This window comes from Delphinus delphis, chromosome 4 (assembly GCF_949987515.2).
Source record: "Delphinus delphis chromosome 4, mDelDel1.2, whole genome shotgun sequence".
Lineage (NCBI taxonomy): Eukaryota > Metazoa > Chordata > Mammalia > Artiodactyla > Delphinidae > Delphinus > Delphinus delphis.
Window position 1 is genome coordinate 13,108,497 of NC_082686.1, and position 19,215 is coordinate 13,127,711.

The 19,215-nt window shown below is 42.1% G+C and overlaps 3 protein-coding genes across 5 annotated transcripts in view; 2 read left to right on the forward strand and 1 right to left on the reverse strand.

The window, feature by feature from the left end:
- Positions 1 to 4,043, forward strand: part of SCAF4 (SR-related CTD associated factor 4) — a 56,307-nt gene extending 52,264 nt beyond the window's left edge. For all 3 annotated transcript variants that reach the window (XM_060010392.1, XM_060010393.1, XM_060010394.1), the window contains one exon: positions 2,764 to 4,043. In XM_060010392.1, coding sequence (XP_059866375.1) covers positions 2,764 to 3,680 — 917 coding nt within the window. In that variant the 3' untranslated portion in view covers positions 3,681 to 4,043. The remainder of the gene's footprint in view (positions 1 to 2,763) is intronic.
- A 2,217-nt stretch (positions 4,044 to 6,260) lies between these two features.
- Positions 6,261 to 13,891, reverse strand: SOD1 (superoxide dismutase 1). Its single transcript, XM_060010395.1, has 5 exons — positions 13,712 to 13,891; positions 10,483 to 10,576; positions 8,708 to 8,777; positions 7,776 to 7,893; positions 6,261 to 6,672 (listed from the first exon to the last, which is right to left on the reverse strand). The coding sequence occupies exons 1-5, from the start codon at positions 13,781 to 13,783 to the stop codon at positions 6,565 to 6,567; spliced, it is 462 nt and encodes a 153-aa protein (XP_059866378.1). The 5' UTR covers positions 13,784 to 13,891; the 3' UTR covers positions 6,261 to 6,564.
- The window catches only part of LOC132424273 (uncharacterized), a 91,710-nt gene continuing 86,207 nt past the window's right edge, over positions 13,713 to 19,215 (forward strand). The window contains exons 1-2 of the mRNA XM_060010066.2: positions 13,713 to 14,166; positions 16,106 to 16,198. Of these exons, the coding sequence (XP_059866049.2) occupies positions 13,901 to 14,166; positions 16,106 to 16,198 (359 nt within the window). The 5' untranslated portion in view covers positions 13,713 to 13,900. The remainder of the gene's footprint in view (positions 14,167 to 16,105; positions 16,199 to 19,215) is intronic.

A 19,215-nucleotide genomic window follows, 5' to 3' on the forward strand; every position in this document is an offset into this window, starting at 1 on the left:
ATCAGCTTATTTACAAAAGAGGGAAAGAATTTGAATAATATTTTAAGTAAATCCCAAATACAAATATCCACATATATGGAATAGATGAATTAGGCTATGTTTTTCTCTTTATAAAAAATGTGCTTTGTAGGAGTTTTAAATACATGGGTACTGTAAAAGTTAACCCTGTTAAATGAACCTGTATGTACCCTCAAATGCGTGTTATAAAAAACTTAGAGATGTGTTGCTAGAGATCGGTTTATATTTTACAAAGAAGCATTGCCCATTTGCTCTCTTCTGTACAAGACTGAGGTTGGCCTTGCTTCCTTTGGCAGCTGTCAGATTGGTAGCTGAGGAAGCCATCATTATGGGGAAATCAGGAATAGGACCTTCCCATTGTCCTGCAAAGGTCTGTTTCCTCTTAAAGGTTCATCTGAACTTAATTCTTCTGTTACAATAAGATGCTTTGAACCCCTTCCTCATTTTTCTAGTGTTATTTAAAACTTGCTATTGGCCCCTTGAGCATATCGTTAGGTATTGGAATGTGCCACAACAAGTCTTTAACAGAGTAAACATTTACCGGTTTCATCCTTGAGTAAAGCTGGTGGGAAAGTAAAGTTCAATTTGTTGAAGTGTGCTTCTCTATATGATGACTCTATTGAAGGAGGCTGTATATGGGTGCACATTTTATGTTGCTTGTTTTGAGTTAAAGTCCACAAATGTTGCGGCTCTACGATTTCTTTAAAAGGTGGGAGCAAGGACATATCTTAGGTGTCTTGTTGTCCCTTGTATGGTATGTACTCAATATATGTTCACTAAATGATATGAGAATGTTAGTTTGCCATGAATTTTATATCAGTCTGTGATAATAGTATAAGCTCTGTAATATATTCATTGTCTGGGATTTCCTGAGGAGAGTGTAAAGAGTCTATGGGGTCTTGGCCTTGTTCATCCAATTCATCATTTCTGGCTTTTCACTATGGTAATTAGCATTTCTCAACTTCAGGCCTGACATATGGAAGCATAATTTTTTCCCAGTTACCAAAGTGCTTGGTGGATATTGGGGGACCAGGAGAGGCCAGTAAGGTCTCAATGATCAGAAAAGAAAAATGTGTTTTTGCAAAGTGAAATATTTAGTGTTAGGATACTTATCGTCTGTCAAAATAGATGTGTAGAATAATAATTTCAGCACTTAACTGTGTGCCAAGCTCTGAGCTCATGCTTATGTACTTTATCCCATTTAATCTCAACAAGAGGCAGGTATTATTATCCCCATTTCTGAGGCATGTGTCCAAGGTTGCTCCTATGTGAGATCCTTTTCACTGAATGTATTTCTCTTTAAGCATTTAAAAGAAGGTACTCTGTTTAAGTAAATACCAAGGCGGTGAGTCTTCATGTTAAGAGTTATAAACTGATGCACATAACATTTTCCAGTCTACTCTGTTTGGTGCCTAAGTCTGACAGAATAGTATTGGACCATATGTCCTGAGGAACAAAAACTGAAGTAGAAATTCTTGTCTATCATATTAGTATTAATTGTTTATACAGAAAATCTAGGAGCAAATAGGACTTGTTAAATGTTTGCTAAAGTGAGTGGAAGTGATTGAAACTGTAAACATAAAATAATATGATGCTGGGGACAAAAAGGTGAAGTATTGGGTTTGCTCTCCGGTGGTTTTTCTGTCAGTGTCACGCAAGCATTTTTCTCACCATTGCCAGTTGATGGTCATAACGCACAACTTGCTCAAAGGCATTTCTGCAGTACATGGGTAAATGGCACATTCTGACAATATCTGGAACATTTTCCTTTATTAGAATAACTCTTGTTGGTCATAGTATTTGCCTTGTGATGTTTATATTTGCAGAGAAATAAATTGAGAGAGACCACGATACCTGTTACTTAAGTTGTGAACCACAACAGATCGTCCTTTTCCATGGTATTATAAATGATGGGTTGAATTTGATTCTTGAAGCATAAGCACACTCCTGTAAATGGGAAATAAAGGCATTGTCACTTTCAGCAGCAGCACTAACTTTATCAGTTTTGCCACCTTTGGGAAAGTGAATAGAAGGTGACTGGCTGGGCACGCAGCATTGTTCAGCAGTCATTTTGGCATAGCAGTTTACACGTTATGCTGTGGTTTGAAGAGGGACTTGTAAAAATAAACTCTATGTTTGTGCATGGATCTTTATTTTATAAACATTAAAGTAATGCTTACTGCATAATAACTGCACAAAGCATTTTAATGACAGAATCAAAGAAACCTCCCTCTTCACTGGATTTTCTGGATCATTGACCCCATTTTTTCCTAGTAAAAAGTCAAATTAAGACTTAGAGTAAGAAGTTTTCTTCTAAGAGTACACCTGAAATAACCTTCAGTTGGGTCAAATAGTTCAGTTCTTTATCTCATTATTTCTTTTATCTCAGCACACATGTGTTTCTCAAGTATTTTGAGTGGTAAACAGCTACTAGTCAAGGCTATAGAAGGAGATTCTGACGTACTCTTTCCAAAATTTGGTATATTACGATTTCTTTTTGCAGCTTATTTTGACCTGTATCTATATTAGGTAGACGTGTATACATAGTATGTGTCTCCAGGACTGCTTGCCCTGCCTTGTTACTGGGCTGTCACATTTTTCTGCTAGGTAGACAGGCAGACAGTATGAAATTTGAATTTGGGGTTGAATTTCATTTTGCTTCAAGCCCCACAGGAAATAATTGGAAATAGAATATGCTGTCTTCTATGTTATTTTATTTACACTTTAATTTTTATTGCCTTGCAGGTACTCAAGGAGTAATTGGGCTCCAAGCCCCATCCACTGGTCTTCTTGGTGCCCGACCTGGCCTGATCCCACTCCAGCGCCCGCCAGGAATGCCTCCACCTCACCTGCCACGCTTTCCTCTGATGCCGCCTCGCCCCATGCCTCCGCATATGATGCATAGAGGTCCGCCACCAGGCCCCGGGGGCTTCGGGATGCCTCCGCCTCATGGAATGAAAGGTCCCTTTCCTCCCCACGGCCCCTTTGTCCGGCCCGGTGGAGTGCCAGGGCTCGGGGGCCCAGGGCCAGGCCCAGGGGGTCCCGAGGACAGAGATGGAAGGCAGCCGCAGCAGCAGCAGCAGCAGCAGCCGCCGCCGGCACCGCAGGCGCAGCAACAGCCACCGACGCAGCCACCGCAGCCGCCGCCGACGCAGCCACAGCCGTTTAGAAACGATAACAGGCAGCAGTTCACTTCAGGTAGAGACCAAGAAAGGTTTGGAAGAAGATCTTTTGGAAATAGGGTGGAAAATGACCGGGAACGGTATGGGAACCGTAATGATGATAGAGAGAATAGTAATCGTGAAAGGAGAGAGTGGGGAAGAAGGAGCCCTGACCGGGACAGGCACAGAGACTTGGAAGAGAGGAATAGACGCTCTAGTGGGCATCGAGACAGAGAGAGAGATTCTAGAGATAGAGAGTCTCGTAGAGAGAAGGAGGAAAACCGAGGCAAGGAGAAGCCTGAGGTGACAGACAGGGCAGGCGGTAACAAAACCGTTGAACCTCCCATTAGCCAAGTGGGAAATGTAGACACTGTTTCAGAACTTGATAAGGGGGAGTCTGAGTCTGCAGTTGTAAAACCTTCTGAAGAGTTACCTGCTGAGGCTACCTCATCCGTTGAACCTGAAAAGGATTCTGGCTCAGCAGCCGAGGCTCCTCGTTAGAGACTGGAATTTGTCCACATGTGACAGTGACACTTCCTGGAGTGTAGAGCTTGAAGTGTACAGATGCTGTATTATACTTGCTCCTGCTATATCACAGCCCCGCAGTAGTTGGTGGGGAATTGTAAGCAATTTGATTGCTTCCCTTCTATTTAAAAATAGCCACAAAATAACAAAAAATACTGAAAATATGAATAAATATTACCCTTTTTGCTGTAACTTTTTAAAAGTTTTGACTTTAAAAAGTTTACAAATCGTAATTAGAAGTGCTCTCTATTTTTTTTTTTTAATTTAAGACAAGGTAACGGTGAAAGCTCCTCAAAAACAATAGGGATGTTTTTAATAAACTCTATTTTCGTAACAAACTTTAATGTGTGCTATTCTTCCTACACTGCATTAAGGTGGAAAAGGATTGTTCACCATCAAAGTTTGAGCTGTTAATACTGTGTTGGAGTCTAAATTAGACTTGTATATTTGATGGAAATAGACATCTTTATGTAGTTAGTCTCAAACACCTCATTTGTAATATTTTTTATTTTTAGCATTTCAATCATAAGGCAAAGGTTAGTGGTTTTAATGTTAACTGAAAAGCTTGTTTTGGAATTCAGTCAAGGTCTTCTTTTTTTGCCATTGACTTTGTGGTAAATGTTGCCCTAAATAATTAATTGTAAAAAAATTTTTTCGCTGGGGGAAAAACTGGACCCCAACATTACCCGTTGTACTATAAATTATCTGATTGCCTGGGTATTACTTATTTAGAAAGAAGGTTGGGTGTTTTTCTTAACCATCCCATGAAATTTTTCAAAAGGGTGAAAGAAATCAAGGTTAGTATTTGCAACCTAAGAGCTTATGGTCTTACCTGTTTAAGGACTTAAATGCAACCTATTGTTTCTACAAGCCTCGCCTGTTGCCTTTCTTTACCATTTTTTAAAGTCCCCTGCTGGGCAGAGGTAAACTGAACTTTTTGCCACTTACAAAGTACTTTCTCTCTTTTCCTTAAAATTGTTGGGTTAACTAGGAAAAATAGTCGTAGGTTATCCAAGAGCTATTACATGAACACATCCAAAGCCAAATCAAACCTATACCTGAAATAGTAAAGAAAAGCAGTTACATAAAGCTGCTTACCTAGTGCCAAGGAAAAGACCGTTAACATAATCCTAGTACTTTCGGCCTTGAAGCTTTTTTCTTCTTAAATCACATTTTTAAACTGTCATTGTTTCAGTGTGCGTAAGATAACTTTTTTCTTTACCCTCATCCCCAGGCAAGAAGCTGCTTTATTACTTTGGTTTTGAGTTTTCTGCAGCAAGAACTTTGTTTTGATGGGGGGAAAATGTATTTATCTAGGGCAGTGTTCTTGAGTCCCTGCCTTTGGAAAGTAAGAGAAAATCCGGTTTCATATATGCAGATTTGAGTTATAAAATTTATCCTGTTTTATGTTGGCCCACTGAGAAGTTTAAAAGTCCCAGCTGAAACTGCTTTTGGAAATAAAAATACACCTGACTGATTAGTGTTCAGATTTCAAGGACTCGCAGCCCTGTATTTCCAATTGAAAGTATTAAGGGTCACCCTACTTGCACATGACAAAACCCCGAAAGTACCAAGTGGTAGTAATTACACTTGAGGCTTTAAAGGACACAAGCAAGTCCTGTATTTGAGTCTTATCCCATTTATGTAACAAAACTGTACATTATGAAATCTGTTTGTTAGTGTTTGTTTTTAAATTCCCTACCTGATGGTAGTTGTAACCATTATTGTGAGCATACTGTTATCACCAATTTAAAACTTTGAAAACACACACAGACTACAAATTCTTACTCTAAATTAGCTTTTCCTCTCCTAAGTGACCTTCGCTTGATAAAGTCCATCATATAATTTACGACCAACCAAAACTGTTGCTTATCTGGCTTCCCTATCAGAAGTAATATTATAACCCACCGTCAAACCTGAGTTAGATTAACACTTAAAAGCATTCTCTTACAGGTACATATTTCCATTAAGAGAAACAGACTTGAATTCACTAACTGGGTGTGTCAGTTCTTGTATTTAAACAAACAGAACCCACAATCAAACATTTCTTTGCTTCCACCTTACAGTGGCATAATGTATTTCTTTAAGGAGCTTATCTGAAAGCAGATTGTGCCAACCTCTACTTTTATTATAAACTAAACGTTCACAGTTCTACAAAAATGCAGTATGTGCTATTTGACAGGTAGGTAAGTCTTCTCAGCTACCTGAAGCTCTAACTAACTTGCCATTCACAATTTCACTGAAAGTTATCAAAGGGCTCTCTTAAACTGTAACATCTACTTTTTAAAATAAAGGTACCACTTTAATTTCCCTAAAGCTAACAAAGGATAGCCTATTTGTCTGAGATTAAAGTTCAGCTTAGTCTTAGCTAAATGTACCAGTTGCTAACATTTTAAACATTCTGATCTCATTTAGAACACTTTCAAAAAAGAGCTCTATGGAAGTTAATACCCGTCAACATATTACTAAATCTGTTCCATTCAAGCTCTGTGTATGAGTATCAGAGCTAATTTAGAATTTCAACTTAGATACTTTAATAGGCTCAAAATACAGTAGTGCCACAGAGAATGTTTATTGCAGGCTTGAGAACTGAAGAAATTCAGACAAATAATATCCATATGTGACTAAGTTTGGCAAAATACAGAGACCACTGAAACAAGACACTTTGAGTATGAGTCTTATAAAATTATACAAATCTTCAAGTGATCATGAATCAGTTCTTATTACAGGTACTTAAAGCAATTAAAAGTCACACAAAATACACTTTTAAGGTTACGGTGTTTAATGTTTCTCTAAATTTCTACAACTAGCAAGATAACATATGCGTTACTAGGACTCAAGACCACCTCCTAGGGAATGTTTATTGGGCGATCCCAATTACACCACAGGCCAAACGACTTCCAGCGTTTCCTGTCTTTGTACTTTCTTCATTTCCACCTCTGCCCAAGTCATCTGGTTTTTCATGGACCTTTAAAAAATTTTAAGAACACATTAACTTAGGGCTATCAAGCAATTACCGTATCTTCTCAACAATACCCAAAAGACTTTTAAGAACCATTTAATATTAGAAAATAACATGTTAAAATAATTTTACTAGGAGGAAAGTATACTAATATTTAATCTAATAGTAAAAAGTAGAAACTACTCCTCAAAGCTTTTTCTTGATAAAGCAAAGAAATAGTTACCCTCAAACACTAGGTAAGCAGTGCTATCTCTAAATGAAATACAAAAAACCCACACAATTAGGTTACACGGCTGCCACATGCTGAATCCAACATGAGAAATTCTAGTAATCTCAGTTACAGTAGTCATTCTTTTATTGTATAAATTGCTTTGGGGGAAAAAAAAGTAAACAACAAAAAAGAACATCAAAATCATGCCTAATTACGGACCCATAAACAAGAGGTAATCCTAAAAATATCTTGACGTATTCGAGCAGTAGTATTTTAAATTTTGCTCATCAAACACTGATACGTGATTTTTCTGCTTCACAACTACAGGTGAAGAAAATTCTAAGAATAAAAGGGTCAACTGAAAGGAGGTGTCTCCTGAATGTTAACTGTCCTCTGGGGCAGGCAAAAGGGAGCCTATCCTAGGTGGTGTTCTGTATGAACCAGATGCAGCTCTACGTAACTTGGGGCAACTGCTTCCCACATATTAAACAAGTGGTGATAACTTGCAGACATGAATGAGTATTAGTATTGAGGTCTATCCGATTTCAGACTTCAGACGCTCTGGTTAACTACAAGGGGGAAACCCAGTAGTGGCAAGAAAGTCTGGCCATTTAAAAACTAGATGAAGACCACTCCTGTTTCTGTAACACAGATCTAATTAATACGATCTAATGTAATCTACTTTATTACCGCATCTTAGCAAAACAGTGTTCTTAACTGACCTAGATCATTAATTATTCTTCACTGTAATCATCCAATAAAATAATTGCTTTTCCTAATCTGAACTAAAAGTACAATTTATATGGATCCTTAGAAACCAGGACTAATAATCATGAAAACATATGTGACCATGTGTTAGAAGTAATTTTATGCATATTCTTATTATATGAACACTTACCACCATTGTGCGGCCAATGATGGAATGGTCTCCACAGAGTGAGATTACGGAATCTTCAATACGCACTTCGGCCACACCATTCTGGTCAGCCTTCACATTGCCCAGGTCTCCAACATGCCTAACGTTGAAAAAGCATTAGAAGGATCAGGACTGGTTTCTATTTAACTTTACTTCATGAGCTAAATTAAAAATGGACTGAGTCAGATATGTAAGGGTGGGCTAAGAGGTGGATATAGTCTGTATCAAATAGAACCCACTTTTCCAGACTGACAAAACCCTGAAAAACATGTAAGTTTAAAAACAAGTAGCTAGATGTTCTAGACACACAGCTCTTCAAACACAGGCTTCAAGTCTATAAAGCAATGCTCTGGGAAGAGTGGTAGGACGGGGTGCACCTCTAATTTCACAGATAAAGGACCAAAGGGTAAACTCTGAGTTACTGAGTTACGCCTGTTACTTCCTGGCATGGCAGAGCTATGCCCCTAGGCCTCTGATATAAAAATAAATTAATCCTTGTCCTTAAATTTAATATTTTCCTGAAAGGCTCTCAGAAAACAAACACAAATGGGAGTCTCACTGAATTTTCAATATCAAATTTTTATCTACAAACCTTCCAGTGTTTCACAATGGTTTATTTTGCTAGTGGTTGACAGTACTGTTATTCATGACATTTCCTGTATTAGATCCCTTTGACACTTGTATGAGCTCTATATTCAATAAATGCTACAAAACCAAATCGTTTTAAGTGTCCCTATTTAATTCCTTAGCCCAAGGGGTAAGCCATTCCAGCACTTGGGGGCAAGGGGTTACATGGGGGCAACAAACTCAAGAGCAGAGGTGCAATTATCTTAGCATGCAATCTGCAGGTCATATACCCATACTGCCCCCTCAAAGCCGTCGCTATTATTTCAAAAAGAGTTAAGGTCACTCACCTCTCTTCATCCTCTGGCCCACCGTGTTTTTTGGATAGAGGGTTAAAGTGAGGACCTGCACTGGTACAGCCTGTTTACGGGAAAAAAAAAAAGTGCTAAATTATGAATCAAAATTCCAAAGTAAGTTCTCAAAAGAAACTGGTCATTGCTAAAAACCTCAAATGGAGAAAGTACTGACCCACACTGTGACTTCTAGGCTAATAAAAACAGAAAGCAACACATTAAACAAAACGGGCAGGGAGTAAAGACATTCTAACCACTGTGTAACACTGGTGAAGTTAAATTAATACCCTTCTCTGGTCTCTGGTTTCTTCACTGCCCTGTAAAATGAGAAGGCCAAGACTTGATCTTCAATGGTTCTTCTGTTAAAATCCCAAGATTATGATCCTACTTCATTAGACAACAGCACACCTCAACTACAAAAAACTTATCTCCCCAGCAACATACTACCAGGCAGCTCTCCTGTTTATGGCCTTTACTTTGCGTGCAGAATATAAAACGGCACCTTAATCCAAGGGCTGCTGCCCGGCACAACTCTGGGGCATTCAGACTGTACTCTGTAAAAATGGCACTCCAGTGCACCAGGGAACAGCGTTCACATAGAACACAACCACGACAATGCAGGAGGCTCTTTCATGACATGGTTCTTCATTCAACAGCTGACAGAAAGTTTCCCCTGTTTAGAGCTTTTATCCATCCTCTACCCAGGGAGAAGACATGCAGGTTACAGAAAGTAGCACAGTAAGTCAGAGCCACAGAGCAATCACCTGCCAAAGCAGAAGCAGGTAAAACCAAAAAAAAAAAAGACGACTTGAGGAATTTTTTTTTAGTTAATAATTTATTTTGGCTGCACCGGGTCTTCGTTGCGGCACGCAGACTCCTAGTTGCAGCATGCATGCGGGATCTAGTTCCCCAACCAGGGATCCAACCCGGGCCCCCTGCATTGGGAGCGTGGAGTCTTACCCACTGGACCACCAGGGAAGTCCCAGGACTTTTTATAATTGTTGAAATGGATCAAATCTGATCATTAAATCACTATTTACAGAAACCAAATTATGGAACATTAAAAACAAGTTCTAAGACAGAGGGGATATATGTATACATATAGCTGATTCACTTCACTGTACAGCAGAAACCAACACAACATTGTAAAGCAATTATACTCCAACACACACACACACACACACACACACACACACACGTACGTTCCAGCACAATGAATTAAGTTCTCACCATAAAAAGTCTAAACACTAAGTTTACTCAAATATGGCAATTTAACCCATAAGCTTTTGTTGACTTGCTTCTAAACCCAACTTGAGAAAATGGAAGCACAATCCAAAGTGTGAAGAGTTTACACCCCCTCATCAGTTTGTACCTTGCCCCCCGCCCCCGCTAAGGCCCTTAGGCTAGAAGCGCAGAGCTACCTCGCAGGGTTATGCAGATAAATGCACCCTGCTTGCCACACCCGCCCTCAAGCCCCAGCTCACCAACACCTGGGAGTAAAGGGGAAGGTCAGAAAGAAGCTGCGTTTTTACTTAAAACACACCTGAGACTCTGACATAATCAACCCATAATCACAAAACATCAACTCCTTCTCCTTCCATTCCACACGGAAGAGTCAAAAGCCATTTATATCCCTGAGATCGACTTTAGTAGTCATATTAACTTGACTTTTAAAAAAACTGTCACGAGTTTTTAATGTTTGGGGGTAACTCTACTCGGTGTATCTTACTAGGTGAAATAACTGTCAGTCACTAAACCAGCACAGCACCCACCTTGTGTATTATCTCCAAATTGATGGACATGGAATCCATGATCGCCTTCAGTCAATCCTGTAATGGATCCCGATACCACGACCGTCCCATCTTCCTTTATTCAAAGAAAAGTGCAAGAAGTTTGAGACAGCAAATGCTTCTGAACAAAGAAAACAGTTGAATTATCTTTATCACTCACAGGAAAGTGAAAAGAACATGGACTCAGGAGTCGAAAAATCTGTGTCCAAATCCCAGGTCCGCCGGGAGCAGTGAACCTCCAGCAAGCTGCTAAGCTACTCTATTCATACGTAATATGAATAAGTTCTTGTTTATTATGTAAATACTTCGAATAGGTCGTACTTGCGCATAGTGAGTGTATGTGTACAAATCAAACTTTTGAACCCAAATGTTAGCACATCATACACTTTTTAGCACCCTACTTTCTTCATGCACTCTTCTATGTTAGCAATCATACAAATCTGCCTTAAAAAGAAAAACAATATCCAACTTGCTACCCTAGGATCCCTGTTCTCCACTCTCTACCAGAGGGGTGTTGACCCGTTTCCGGCGTGGATATCTTTGATTTACAGCCAGAAAATATCCTACCTCACTGCCCCTGGGGGACTGATCCTAGTCCAAACAGAAGTACTGCTTTCTCAAGTCTTTTTAGGCATTGAAACCTAGATAACCTTTCCACTACAGAGACCAAAAAGAAAGGACAATGAAACACTAAAACAGGTGGAAAAAAACACACTGCAATTCAGGCAATGTTGATGGATAATGGTACCGCATGCTACATATAGAAATCAAAGAAGTTACTTCTACAGCTACAAAGAGATCTTAGGAAGTAAAATAAAATAGACACAGCATCCACACCATATAGTAATACACGACGGTGTCTTTGTTTTTTAAAAAGCCAGGGCCAACAGTTACAAGAGGTGTTAGCCTTGAAGATCGTACTTTCCACTGGCTAGATACCACTGCTCAACGGAAGTAGCCTGGCAACTGCTGCCTCTTGTGTTTCTTTTTGAGAATAGATACACTATGATTCTTCTACGTACAACCTTTAATTTTGGAGAACCCCAAATGTGAAAGTAATTCCCCCAAACACGCCATGTTATCAAGAGCACAGACAGACAAACATGGCAGGTTCTTCCAAGCCTCCACTTAATTGGTAATGCATAGAGCACAAGAAGTTCAACAGTAAGCTGCCTGGGTACAACCCTGCAGGGACCAGGCTATTGTCTCAAATGAGTAAAACAGGTCAGGGAAGCAGGAGGAATGTAAACCGGTCCAGCACAGCGTTGCCCTGGGCTAATGAAGGCTCAGTATGGGCAGATCTCCAGATTTTTCAAGAGAAGCTAAGAATTTGGACTTAATAGGTGAAAATTTCCGATTTTTGAAAACTGGAAACTAATCCAAACTTTTAAACACTCAATAGGCCAAGAAATACAGTTTATTGTCAATTTAATACATCTGCATATCCAAGGGTCTTTATCAGGTACAAAGAGCACCACCAAAATGATGCTGGAACTTAAAGGAGGGGCCATAGAAGCTGCTCAGGGAAGGTGGAAAAACCAGTTTAACTTCTGAATGCAACACCACGAGCCGTTTTCTCAATGGCCACAGGGCAAGAATCCCTCAGAGACTTCTTAGGTTCTCTAGTGGAGAGAGAGAGAATGGACAAAACAAAGTCTTGCAAATGAAAACAGCAAAATTCAGTCAAATATCAAAGAGCCTTTTCTAGAAAATTTGGAAACCACCTAAAGAAAAAAAATTAAGCTCAAATATAAGCGCTCTCGTTTAAATCTCACAGATGGGGGACACTTACCTAGATTACTTTGCATGTCCTCTCACATTTCCATAAACCACTTTAACGACTAAATCTCATTCATATTCCCTCATGATTAACAAGCCAACATAAACAATTTTCCACCCACTGGTAACCTCACTAAGATCTGGGGGGACAGGCTTATCACAAGCACCTTCCTCACAACACCTGTGTTTTGCAGTGTCATCAATGAGTATGTCTGTACACTTTATTTTACAAGATTTGTTCAGGGGTTTATCCACCTGCATCTCAGTTAACAGGCCCACGGGTAGAGAAATTTCAAAGTCACTTTACAGGGAATTTGTTTAAACGAATGCTCCAAGAACAGAAGTGACAATTCCATGCAATGGAAATACTCTAGGTGTCCTAACATTGGACTTCCAAACCTCATCCACTACCCGCTACCAACAGGAATTCTCAATCCTCCGTGCACTGTTAAGAACCACTTTGGAAGCTTTAAAAAGAGCAACACTCAGACTGCACCCCATCAGGTTTTCATGTAATTGATCCGGAGTTGAGCCCTGCTATCTGTATTTTAAAAGCTCCCCAAATGAGTCTGCTGTGCACCCAGAGTTAAAAATCGCTCCTCTGGAAAACCCCCAACCATGGAGGCTGTTAGATCTCTGGCTTTTGGAGCTCTGACCAGGGCCGTCCTCTTTGCCCTTAGAGGATGACCCTGACCTAGAGCAGGGGTCAGCAAACTTTTCTGTAAAGGATCACTGTCACCTACTCTTGTTTTCACGACCCTTTAAACACAAACATATAAAACCATAAATATATAAAAGCCACTCAGCTCGAGAGCTGTACAAACACCGCCTCGGGACAGATTAGGCCCGCGGGCCGCAGTCTGCAGACCACCTGAACTAGAGAGTTCAAGGTGGAAAGTCCCAAACGGATACGGATGCTACGAAAACCAGACGGCCCAGCCGCATCCGCCACCCCCGGGTCTCAAGGACCGGCCAGGCCTCAGACTGCGCAACTCAGCATCCGCGGTATCTCAGGACCCAGAATCTGAGCCCGCAAGAAGGGCCACAGCGTCCTCAAGCACCTCAGGTCTCCGCCCGGGCCTACGGACGCCGAGGAGGCGCCAGGGCAACCGGCTTTCCTCTCACGCTTTCTCTCCTTCCGAAACTCGCGGTGGTCGGCACCCACCGGGCCGGCCGGGTGTTCCCTCCCTACACTCCCGCCCAGGCCTCGCCACGCACAGCCGCTGCTGGGCTCGCCCGGTGACTCAGCACTCCGCGGCCGCGCGCGGCTGTCGGCTCTGAGGGCGCCGCACGGCCGAGGACCCGGGGGGCGCCGACCCGCCGACCCACGCGCCGGGTGCGTGGCGAGGTCGGCCCGAGGCCCCGCCGGCCGCTCCCGGGCACAGGTGTGCGGGCACGGCCTCGCCGCCGGTCTCCCCCCGCCGGTCCTTGCCTTTTGTTCGAAGTGGATAGTACCCTGCACCGGGCCGTCGCCCTTCAGCACGCATACGGCCTTCGTCACCATGACTCACGGGGACGCGCTCCGGTCCACTGCGAAGACCAGAGAAGAAGCGGGAAACACAGCCGAGGACGCCAACGCAAACCGAGGAAGCAGCACCGCGCCGAGCCGCGGCACCTTTATATGCCGGGCCGCCGCACCCCGCCCACCCTGGCCCGGAACCAATCGCCGCCCGCGTTCTCAGCCCGCTCCCCACGGGACGCGAGTGGCCGGGAATCACCGGGGGCGGGGCCAAAGGGCTGCTTGGGGCGCCTTGCCTTTCGCGCTGCCGGCTCCCTCCGCCCGGCGCCCGTAAAACGCCCAGAAACCTGGAACGGCGAAGAACAGCAGCCCTTCTTCTCCAAAGGGTGTAGTCCGTGGATTGCAGTACACAAAATAAGGAAAATGAGGTATACGCGGCACGCCTTGAAGATCTGAAGTCCCTTTGTCTGGAAATGTAGTTAGTTATAACTGACTTTGGTCATAATATTGTCGCATTTGTTTTTTTAAAAGTTGGGACTGTCAAGCTGGGTGCTTTTGATAGCTTTTACTTTTTAATTGTCTTGTGTTTTGGGTTTCGGAGGGTATGTAAAGTCCACGCATCTCAGCCCCTGGTCTCACCTTTTCTTCCCCGCAATTTTCGTAGTCCAAAACGTATAGAGTTACTTGGTTATCAGAATTGTGTATTCTTTTCGAATATTTCCTGTTTGGCAAGGCCGCAAACGTGAAAATACCAAAGAATGTCAACTGATTGATTTCTCCATACCTCTGCGTTTTGTCTGACTCTGCTGCCCCAAATGTCAAGGAAAAGGGTAGAAGGGGTGAATAATTTATGATACCTCCGTACCTCAGAGTATTTCTTATCCTTCACGGACAAGACTTCAAAAACATGAAATGAGCAAACAGTACAAACTACTTCTGTGGGTTTTTATTTAAAAGTATACACATATTTACTTGTGCGCTCAGAAATCTAGAAAGATGTACAAAGAGACTATGGGTGGGTACCTTTGGGGAGTGCAAATTAAACTTTTACTAATGTTCTCTCAAAAAATTTTTTTACGATACATGTGCATTTGTCTGCCACAGTTTGGCTTAGAATGAGAATTCCCCTCCCCCCGCCAACACACACACATACTTTTGTTGGCAGAACAGTTTGATAAACCAGGGGGCTGGGGAGGGGAGCATCAAGAGAAGGATTTTCATCTTCCCTCCCTTCGGGGCTGCCTGAATAACAAAGATGAGTGAACTGTTTTCAGAGGTGAGGTTAATTTAACCTGGAAGTATGCCTTAGACTTACCCAGAAAACTCATTAAACTGCAGGTTGCTATGTTTCTGACTCAGCGAGTCTGGGGTGGGAACCTGGAATTTACATTCCTACCTTGTGCCCAGGTAGCGCTGATGCTGGCACTTTGAGAAACTCTGACTTGCAGGTGTTGTTCATGCCCAGTGAAGTATGCACGTTGAGGGCAAGAGCTGGACCTACTTGACTCAAAAGAGGAAATAGAGAAAGCATCCCGAAAAGAAACTTGGAGTCAAGGGGACCCAATAAGGGACACACCTAAGGGAGAAGAGCTTTGGCTACTGGGGATTTCTGTTTTTGTTTTGTGGGATTGAAATCCTTCCCATCTCCCCATGAACTCCAATGCAATCTGCATTTCCCTCTAATGCTCGGTAGGGAGGATTTAGTTGTAAGGATGATGAAACACTGACACGTAGTTCAAGGCCAGAGTGAAACAAGGCAGAAGCTGATTCAACCACATCTTGGCTGTCCATAACTTATTTATTGAATTACACCCTTGGACTCAAAGGCATCTTCTGTCAGAGATACACAATCCACATTTTTTTATCATCCTCTTGAAAGTATACATATTTGTAATTTTGCTTGTTGTACTTACTAGCATTTCTGACTTGTGCTAGGCAATTGCATAAATGTGCAAATTCCAGCCACAGGGTCTTTGCCCAAGGCCAGAGTTTCTCTTTGGCTTCAAAATTCCAGGAAGTTGGAATCAGATTTCAGTTCGCTGGCCAACAAAGCAGCCCATGTACAGAGTGGCCCTGGGACCCTGAGTCCCTCCTCTTTTGAGATATGTAGACAAAGCCTGGGTCAGTGCCAGGGCTTGTGTCATGCAGGATTAGAGGACCCCTGGGGTTTATTCCTATGACCACCCTCACACCTGGGCAAGGGGGTCCCACACTTTAGAGGACCCTGTTCTGTTCCTCTCAGGCCATATTTCCCCTGGGGGGTGTTTTGCCAAGAAAATGCTTCCACCCAGAATTTTACCCCTCCTTCTAGAACAAGGTTAAGGAATATAAATATGTGATCTTGAACAGTATTTGTTTGCTTCTAAGGCAGCCTGTGCGGATGAATAAGCAGTTTACCGTGTGTCATTCTGGCATTCCTGGGGATGAAAATCGGTGTTTGGGGACCTCTGTGGTTAAGAGGTAAGCAAGAAGGTAGACCAGAAATTCGGTCTGGCGTTTCCATCCTTTTCTCTTCCTCTCCTTCCTTTCTTAGGACTCACTCTTCCCCTTTCTCCTTTATCTCATCTCTCTCTTTCCCCAAATCATTTTTTTCTTCTGTAATCCCAAGGTGATTCCCCCCTTTACACCTTCCTCATGCTCAGGAAATAAGTAGTTTTTTAATTTCCTTCACATCACACATCACAAAGGGATTATCACCAAGACCTTTGTTGATGAAAAATATGTTTTTATATGAATTGTAGGAAAATGTCAGAACTAGGGAAAATACAAAAGAAGCAAAGTACAAAGAGAGAAGCTTTTTAAAATATTTATTTATTTATTATTTGTATTTTTGGCTGCGTTGGGTCTTCGTTGCTGCGCGCCGGGCTTTCTCTAGTTGCAGTGAGCGAGGGCTACTCGTTGTTGCGGTGCGTGGGCTTCTCATTGTGGTGGCTTCTCTTGTTGTGGAGCACAGACTCTAGGCGCACGGGCTTCAGTAGCAGCACGCGGGCTCAGTAGTTGTGGCGCATGGGCTCTAGAGCGCAAGCTCAGTAGTTGTGGCGCACAGGCTTAGGTGCTCCGCAGCATGTGGGATCTTCCCAGACCAGGGATCGAACCCATGTCCCCTGCATTGGCAGGCGGATTCTTAACCACTTCGCCACCAGGGAAGTCCCAAGAGAGGCTTTTTTAAATGCTAAGAAATAAATGCACTAATAACTAGGAAGCAGGGACTTCCCTGGTGGTCCAGTGGTTAAGATTCCACGCTTCCAATGCAGGGGGTGCAGGTTCAATCCCTGGTAAGGGAACTAAGATCCCACATGCTGCACGGTGCAGCCAAAAAATAAAAACAAAATAACTAGGAAGCAAATTAAAAACAGTTAAAGGCAGTATTAGCTAGTCCTACCTGCATATATTTAATGCTAGTAAATTCCAAAAACTGGAAGCTATTACCAGTAAACACTGTGAGAAGATTATATCCCAGAATCACAAAGTATCTGAGGCATTTTTTGTTTTGTTTTTTGTTTTTTGCGGTACGTGGGCCTCTCACTGCTGTGGCCTCCCCCGTTGCGGAGCACAGGCTCCAGACGCGCAGGCTCAGCGGCCATGGCTCATGGGCCCAGCCGCTCCGCGGCATGTGGGATCTTCCCGGACCTGGGCACGAACCCGTGTCCCCTGCATCGGCAGGCGGACTCTCAACCACTGCACCACCAGGGAAGCCCTCTGAGGCATTTTTGAAAGTTGGAGAGGGAAAATTATAAAAATTAATTTATATTGTTAGTAAACAGGAGTGAACAGCCTGGGATTAGAAATTTGCAAACTATAATTGAGAGTTAGCTGTATATTTAATAATCTTGGCTATGACCTGTCATACGGTCTCTGTTTAGCAGTTGCAGCCTGGGCTCAGGCCCACTCTGGCCCACTGTATCATCTTGGGTAATTCTCTCTAGAACTCAACTGTAGATCAGAGGCACCTGGGTTGGGTACAGTGCTTGTCCACAGTGGCTGCACCTCAGAACCAGCTGGGAGATTTTTGAAAACAGTGTGCTTGGGCCCAATTATGTTCACATCTTCAAATTGCATATATTTAAACAGTAAATGCACATTACATTGCTGTAAGATACGTAAGATACCAACAATGGTTTTCACTGGAAATAGGCTGCTTACCTTGGCACTTTCCATCCCATGAAGAAAATAAACTTATATTTGATTAAACAAGCATAACCAGGTTTCTGTTACATGAGGTCGAAACAATTTCTAACTGACGAGATAAGAAGCCACAAAAGGAGTTTTAGCAGGAAGCAGCTTGATTGTGTTCATGGGTGAGGTCAGGGTGCATCTGGGTGCCTGAGAAACCTCGAAGTGCTGAGCTGGAAGTGTCCTTTTGGACACAGATGTGAACCTCAGGGTCACCCCTAAGTGTAGGCTCTATATCAAACTCAACACACGTGCTATTCAGATTTGTAAGGAAAATGTAGTTACTCGTTCGCTTTAGGGGATATAATTGTCTTCACGATTCCCTACCACTCTGGGTAGGCAACTGGTGAGACTTAAGCATCAATGACATTTTCTTGGGTTCGTCTGGTTTAAACAGTCTCTTTAGAGCAGTGATCCTCAAACGTTAATATACCTTAGAATCAGCTGGAAGGCTTGTTAAAACTCAGATTGCTGGTCCCCAACCCCAGAAGTTTTTTCTTTAAAAAAAAAAAAAGCACTTTATTAATATATAGTTTATATGCTATAAAAAATTCACCCATTGTAAGTATACACTTAAGCGATATTTTTAGTACATTTATGTAATTGGCAACCATTACCAAAATGCAGTTTTAGAACATTTCCATCAGCATAGGAGATTTCATCTGGTTTTTGCTTAAGCCATTCTCTCACTCCGAGCCCTAGTCAACCACTGATCTACGTTTTTCTCTATAAATTTGCTTTATCTGGACATTTCTTATAAATGGAATCATACAGTATGTAGTGTATGATTTTGCACCTGGCTTCTTAGCGTAATGTTTTAGAGCTTAATCTATGTTGTAGCATATTTTGGTAGTTTGCTCCTTACGTCTAAAAGAGTACTCCATTGCCGAATATACCATAAATTGTTTTTCCAGTCACAGGTTGGTGGACATTTGTGTTGTTGAATTGTGTCCCCTCCAAAATTCATATGTTGAAGTCCTAACCACCTCGAAATGTGACCTTGTTTGGAAATAGGATTTTGGAAATGAAATTAGTTAATATGAAATCATACTGGAGTAGGGTAGACCCCTTATGGAATATGATTAGTATCCTTATAAAAAGGAAATTTGGACACAGATAGGCAGACAAGGAGAACAACATGTGAAGATGAAGGCAGAGATCAGGGTGATGGTTCTAGAAGCCAAGGAAAGCCAAACATTGCCAGCAAACCCCAAGAAGCTGGGGGAGAGGCATGGGACAAATTCTCTCTCACAGCCTCAGAAGGAACCAACCTTGCTGACACCTTGATCTCAGACTTCTAGTCT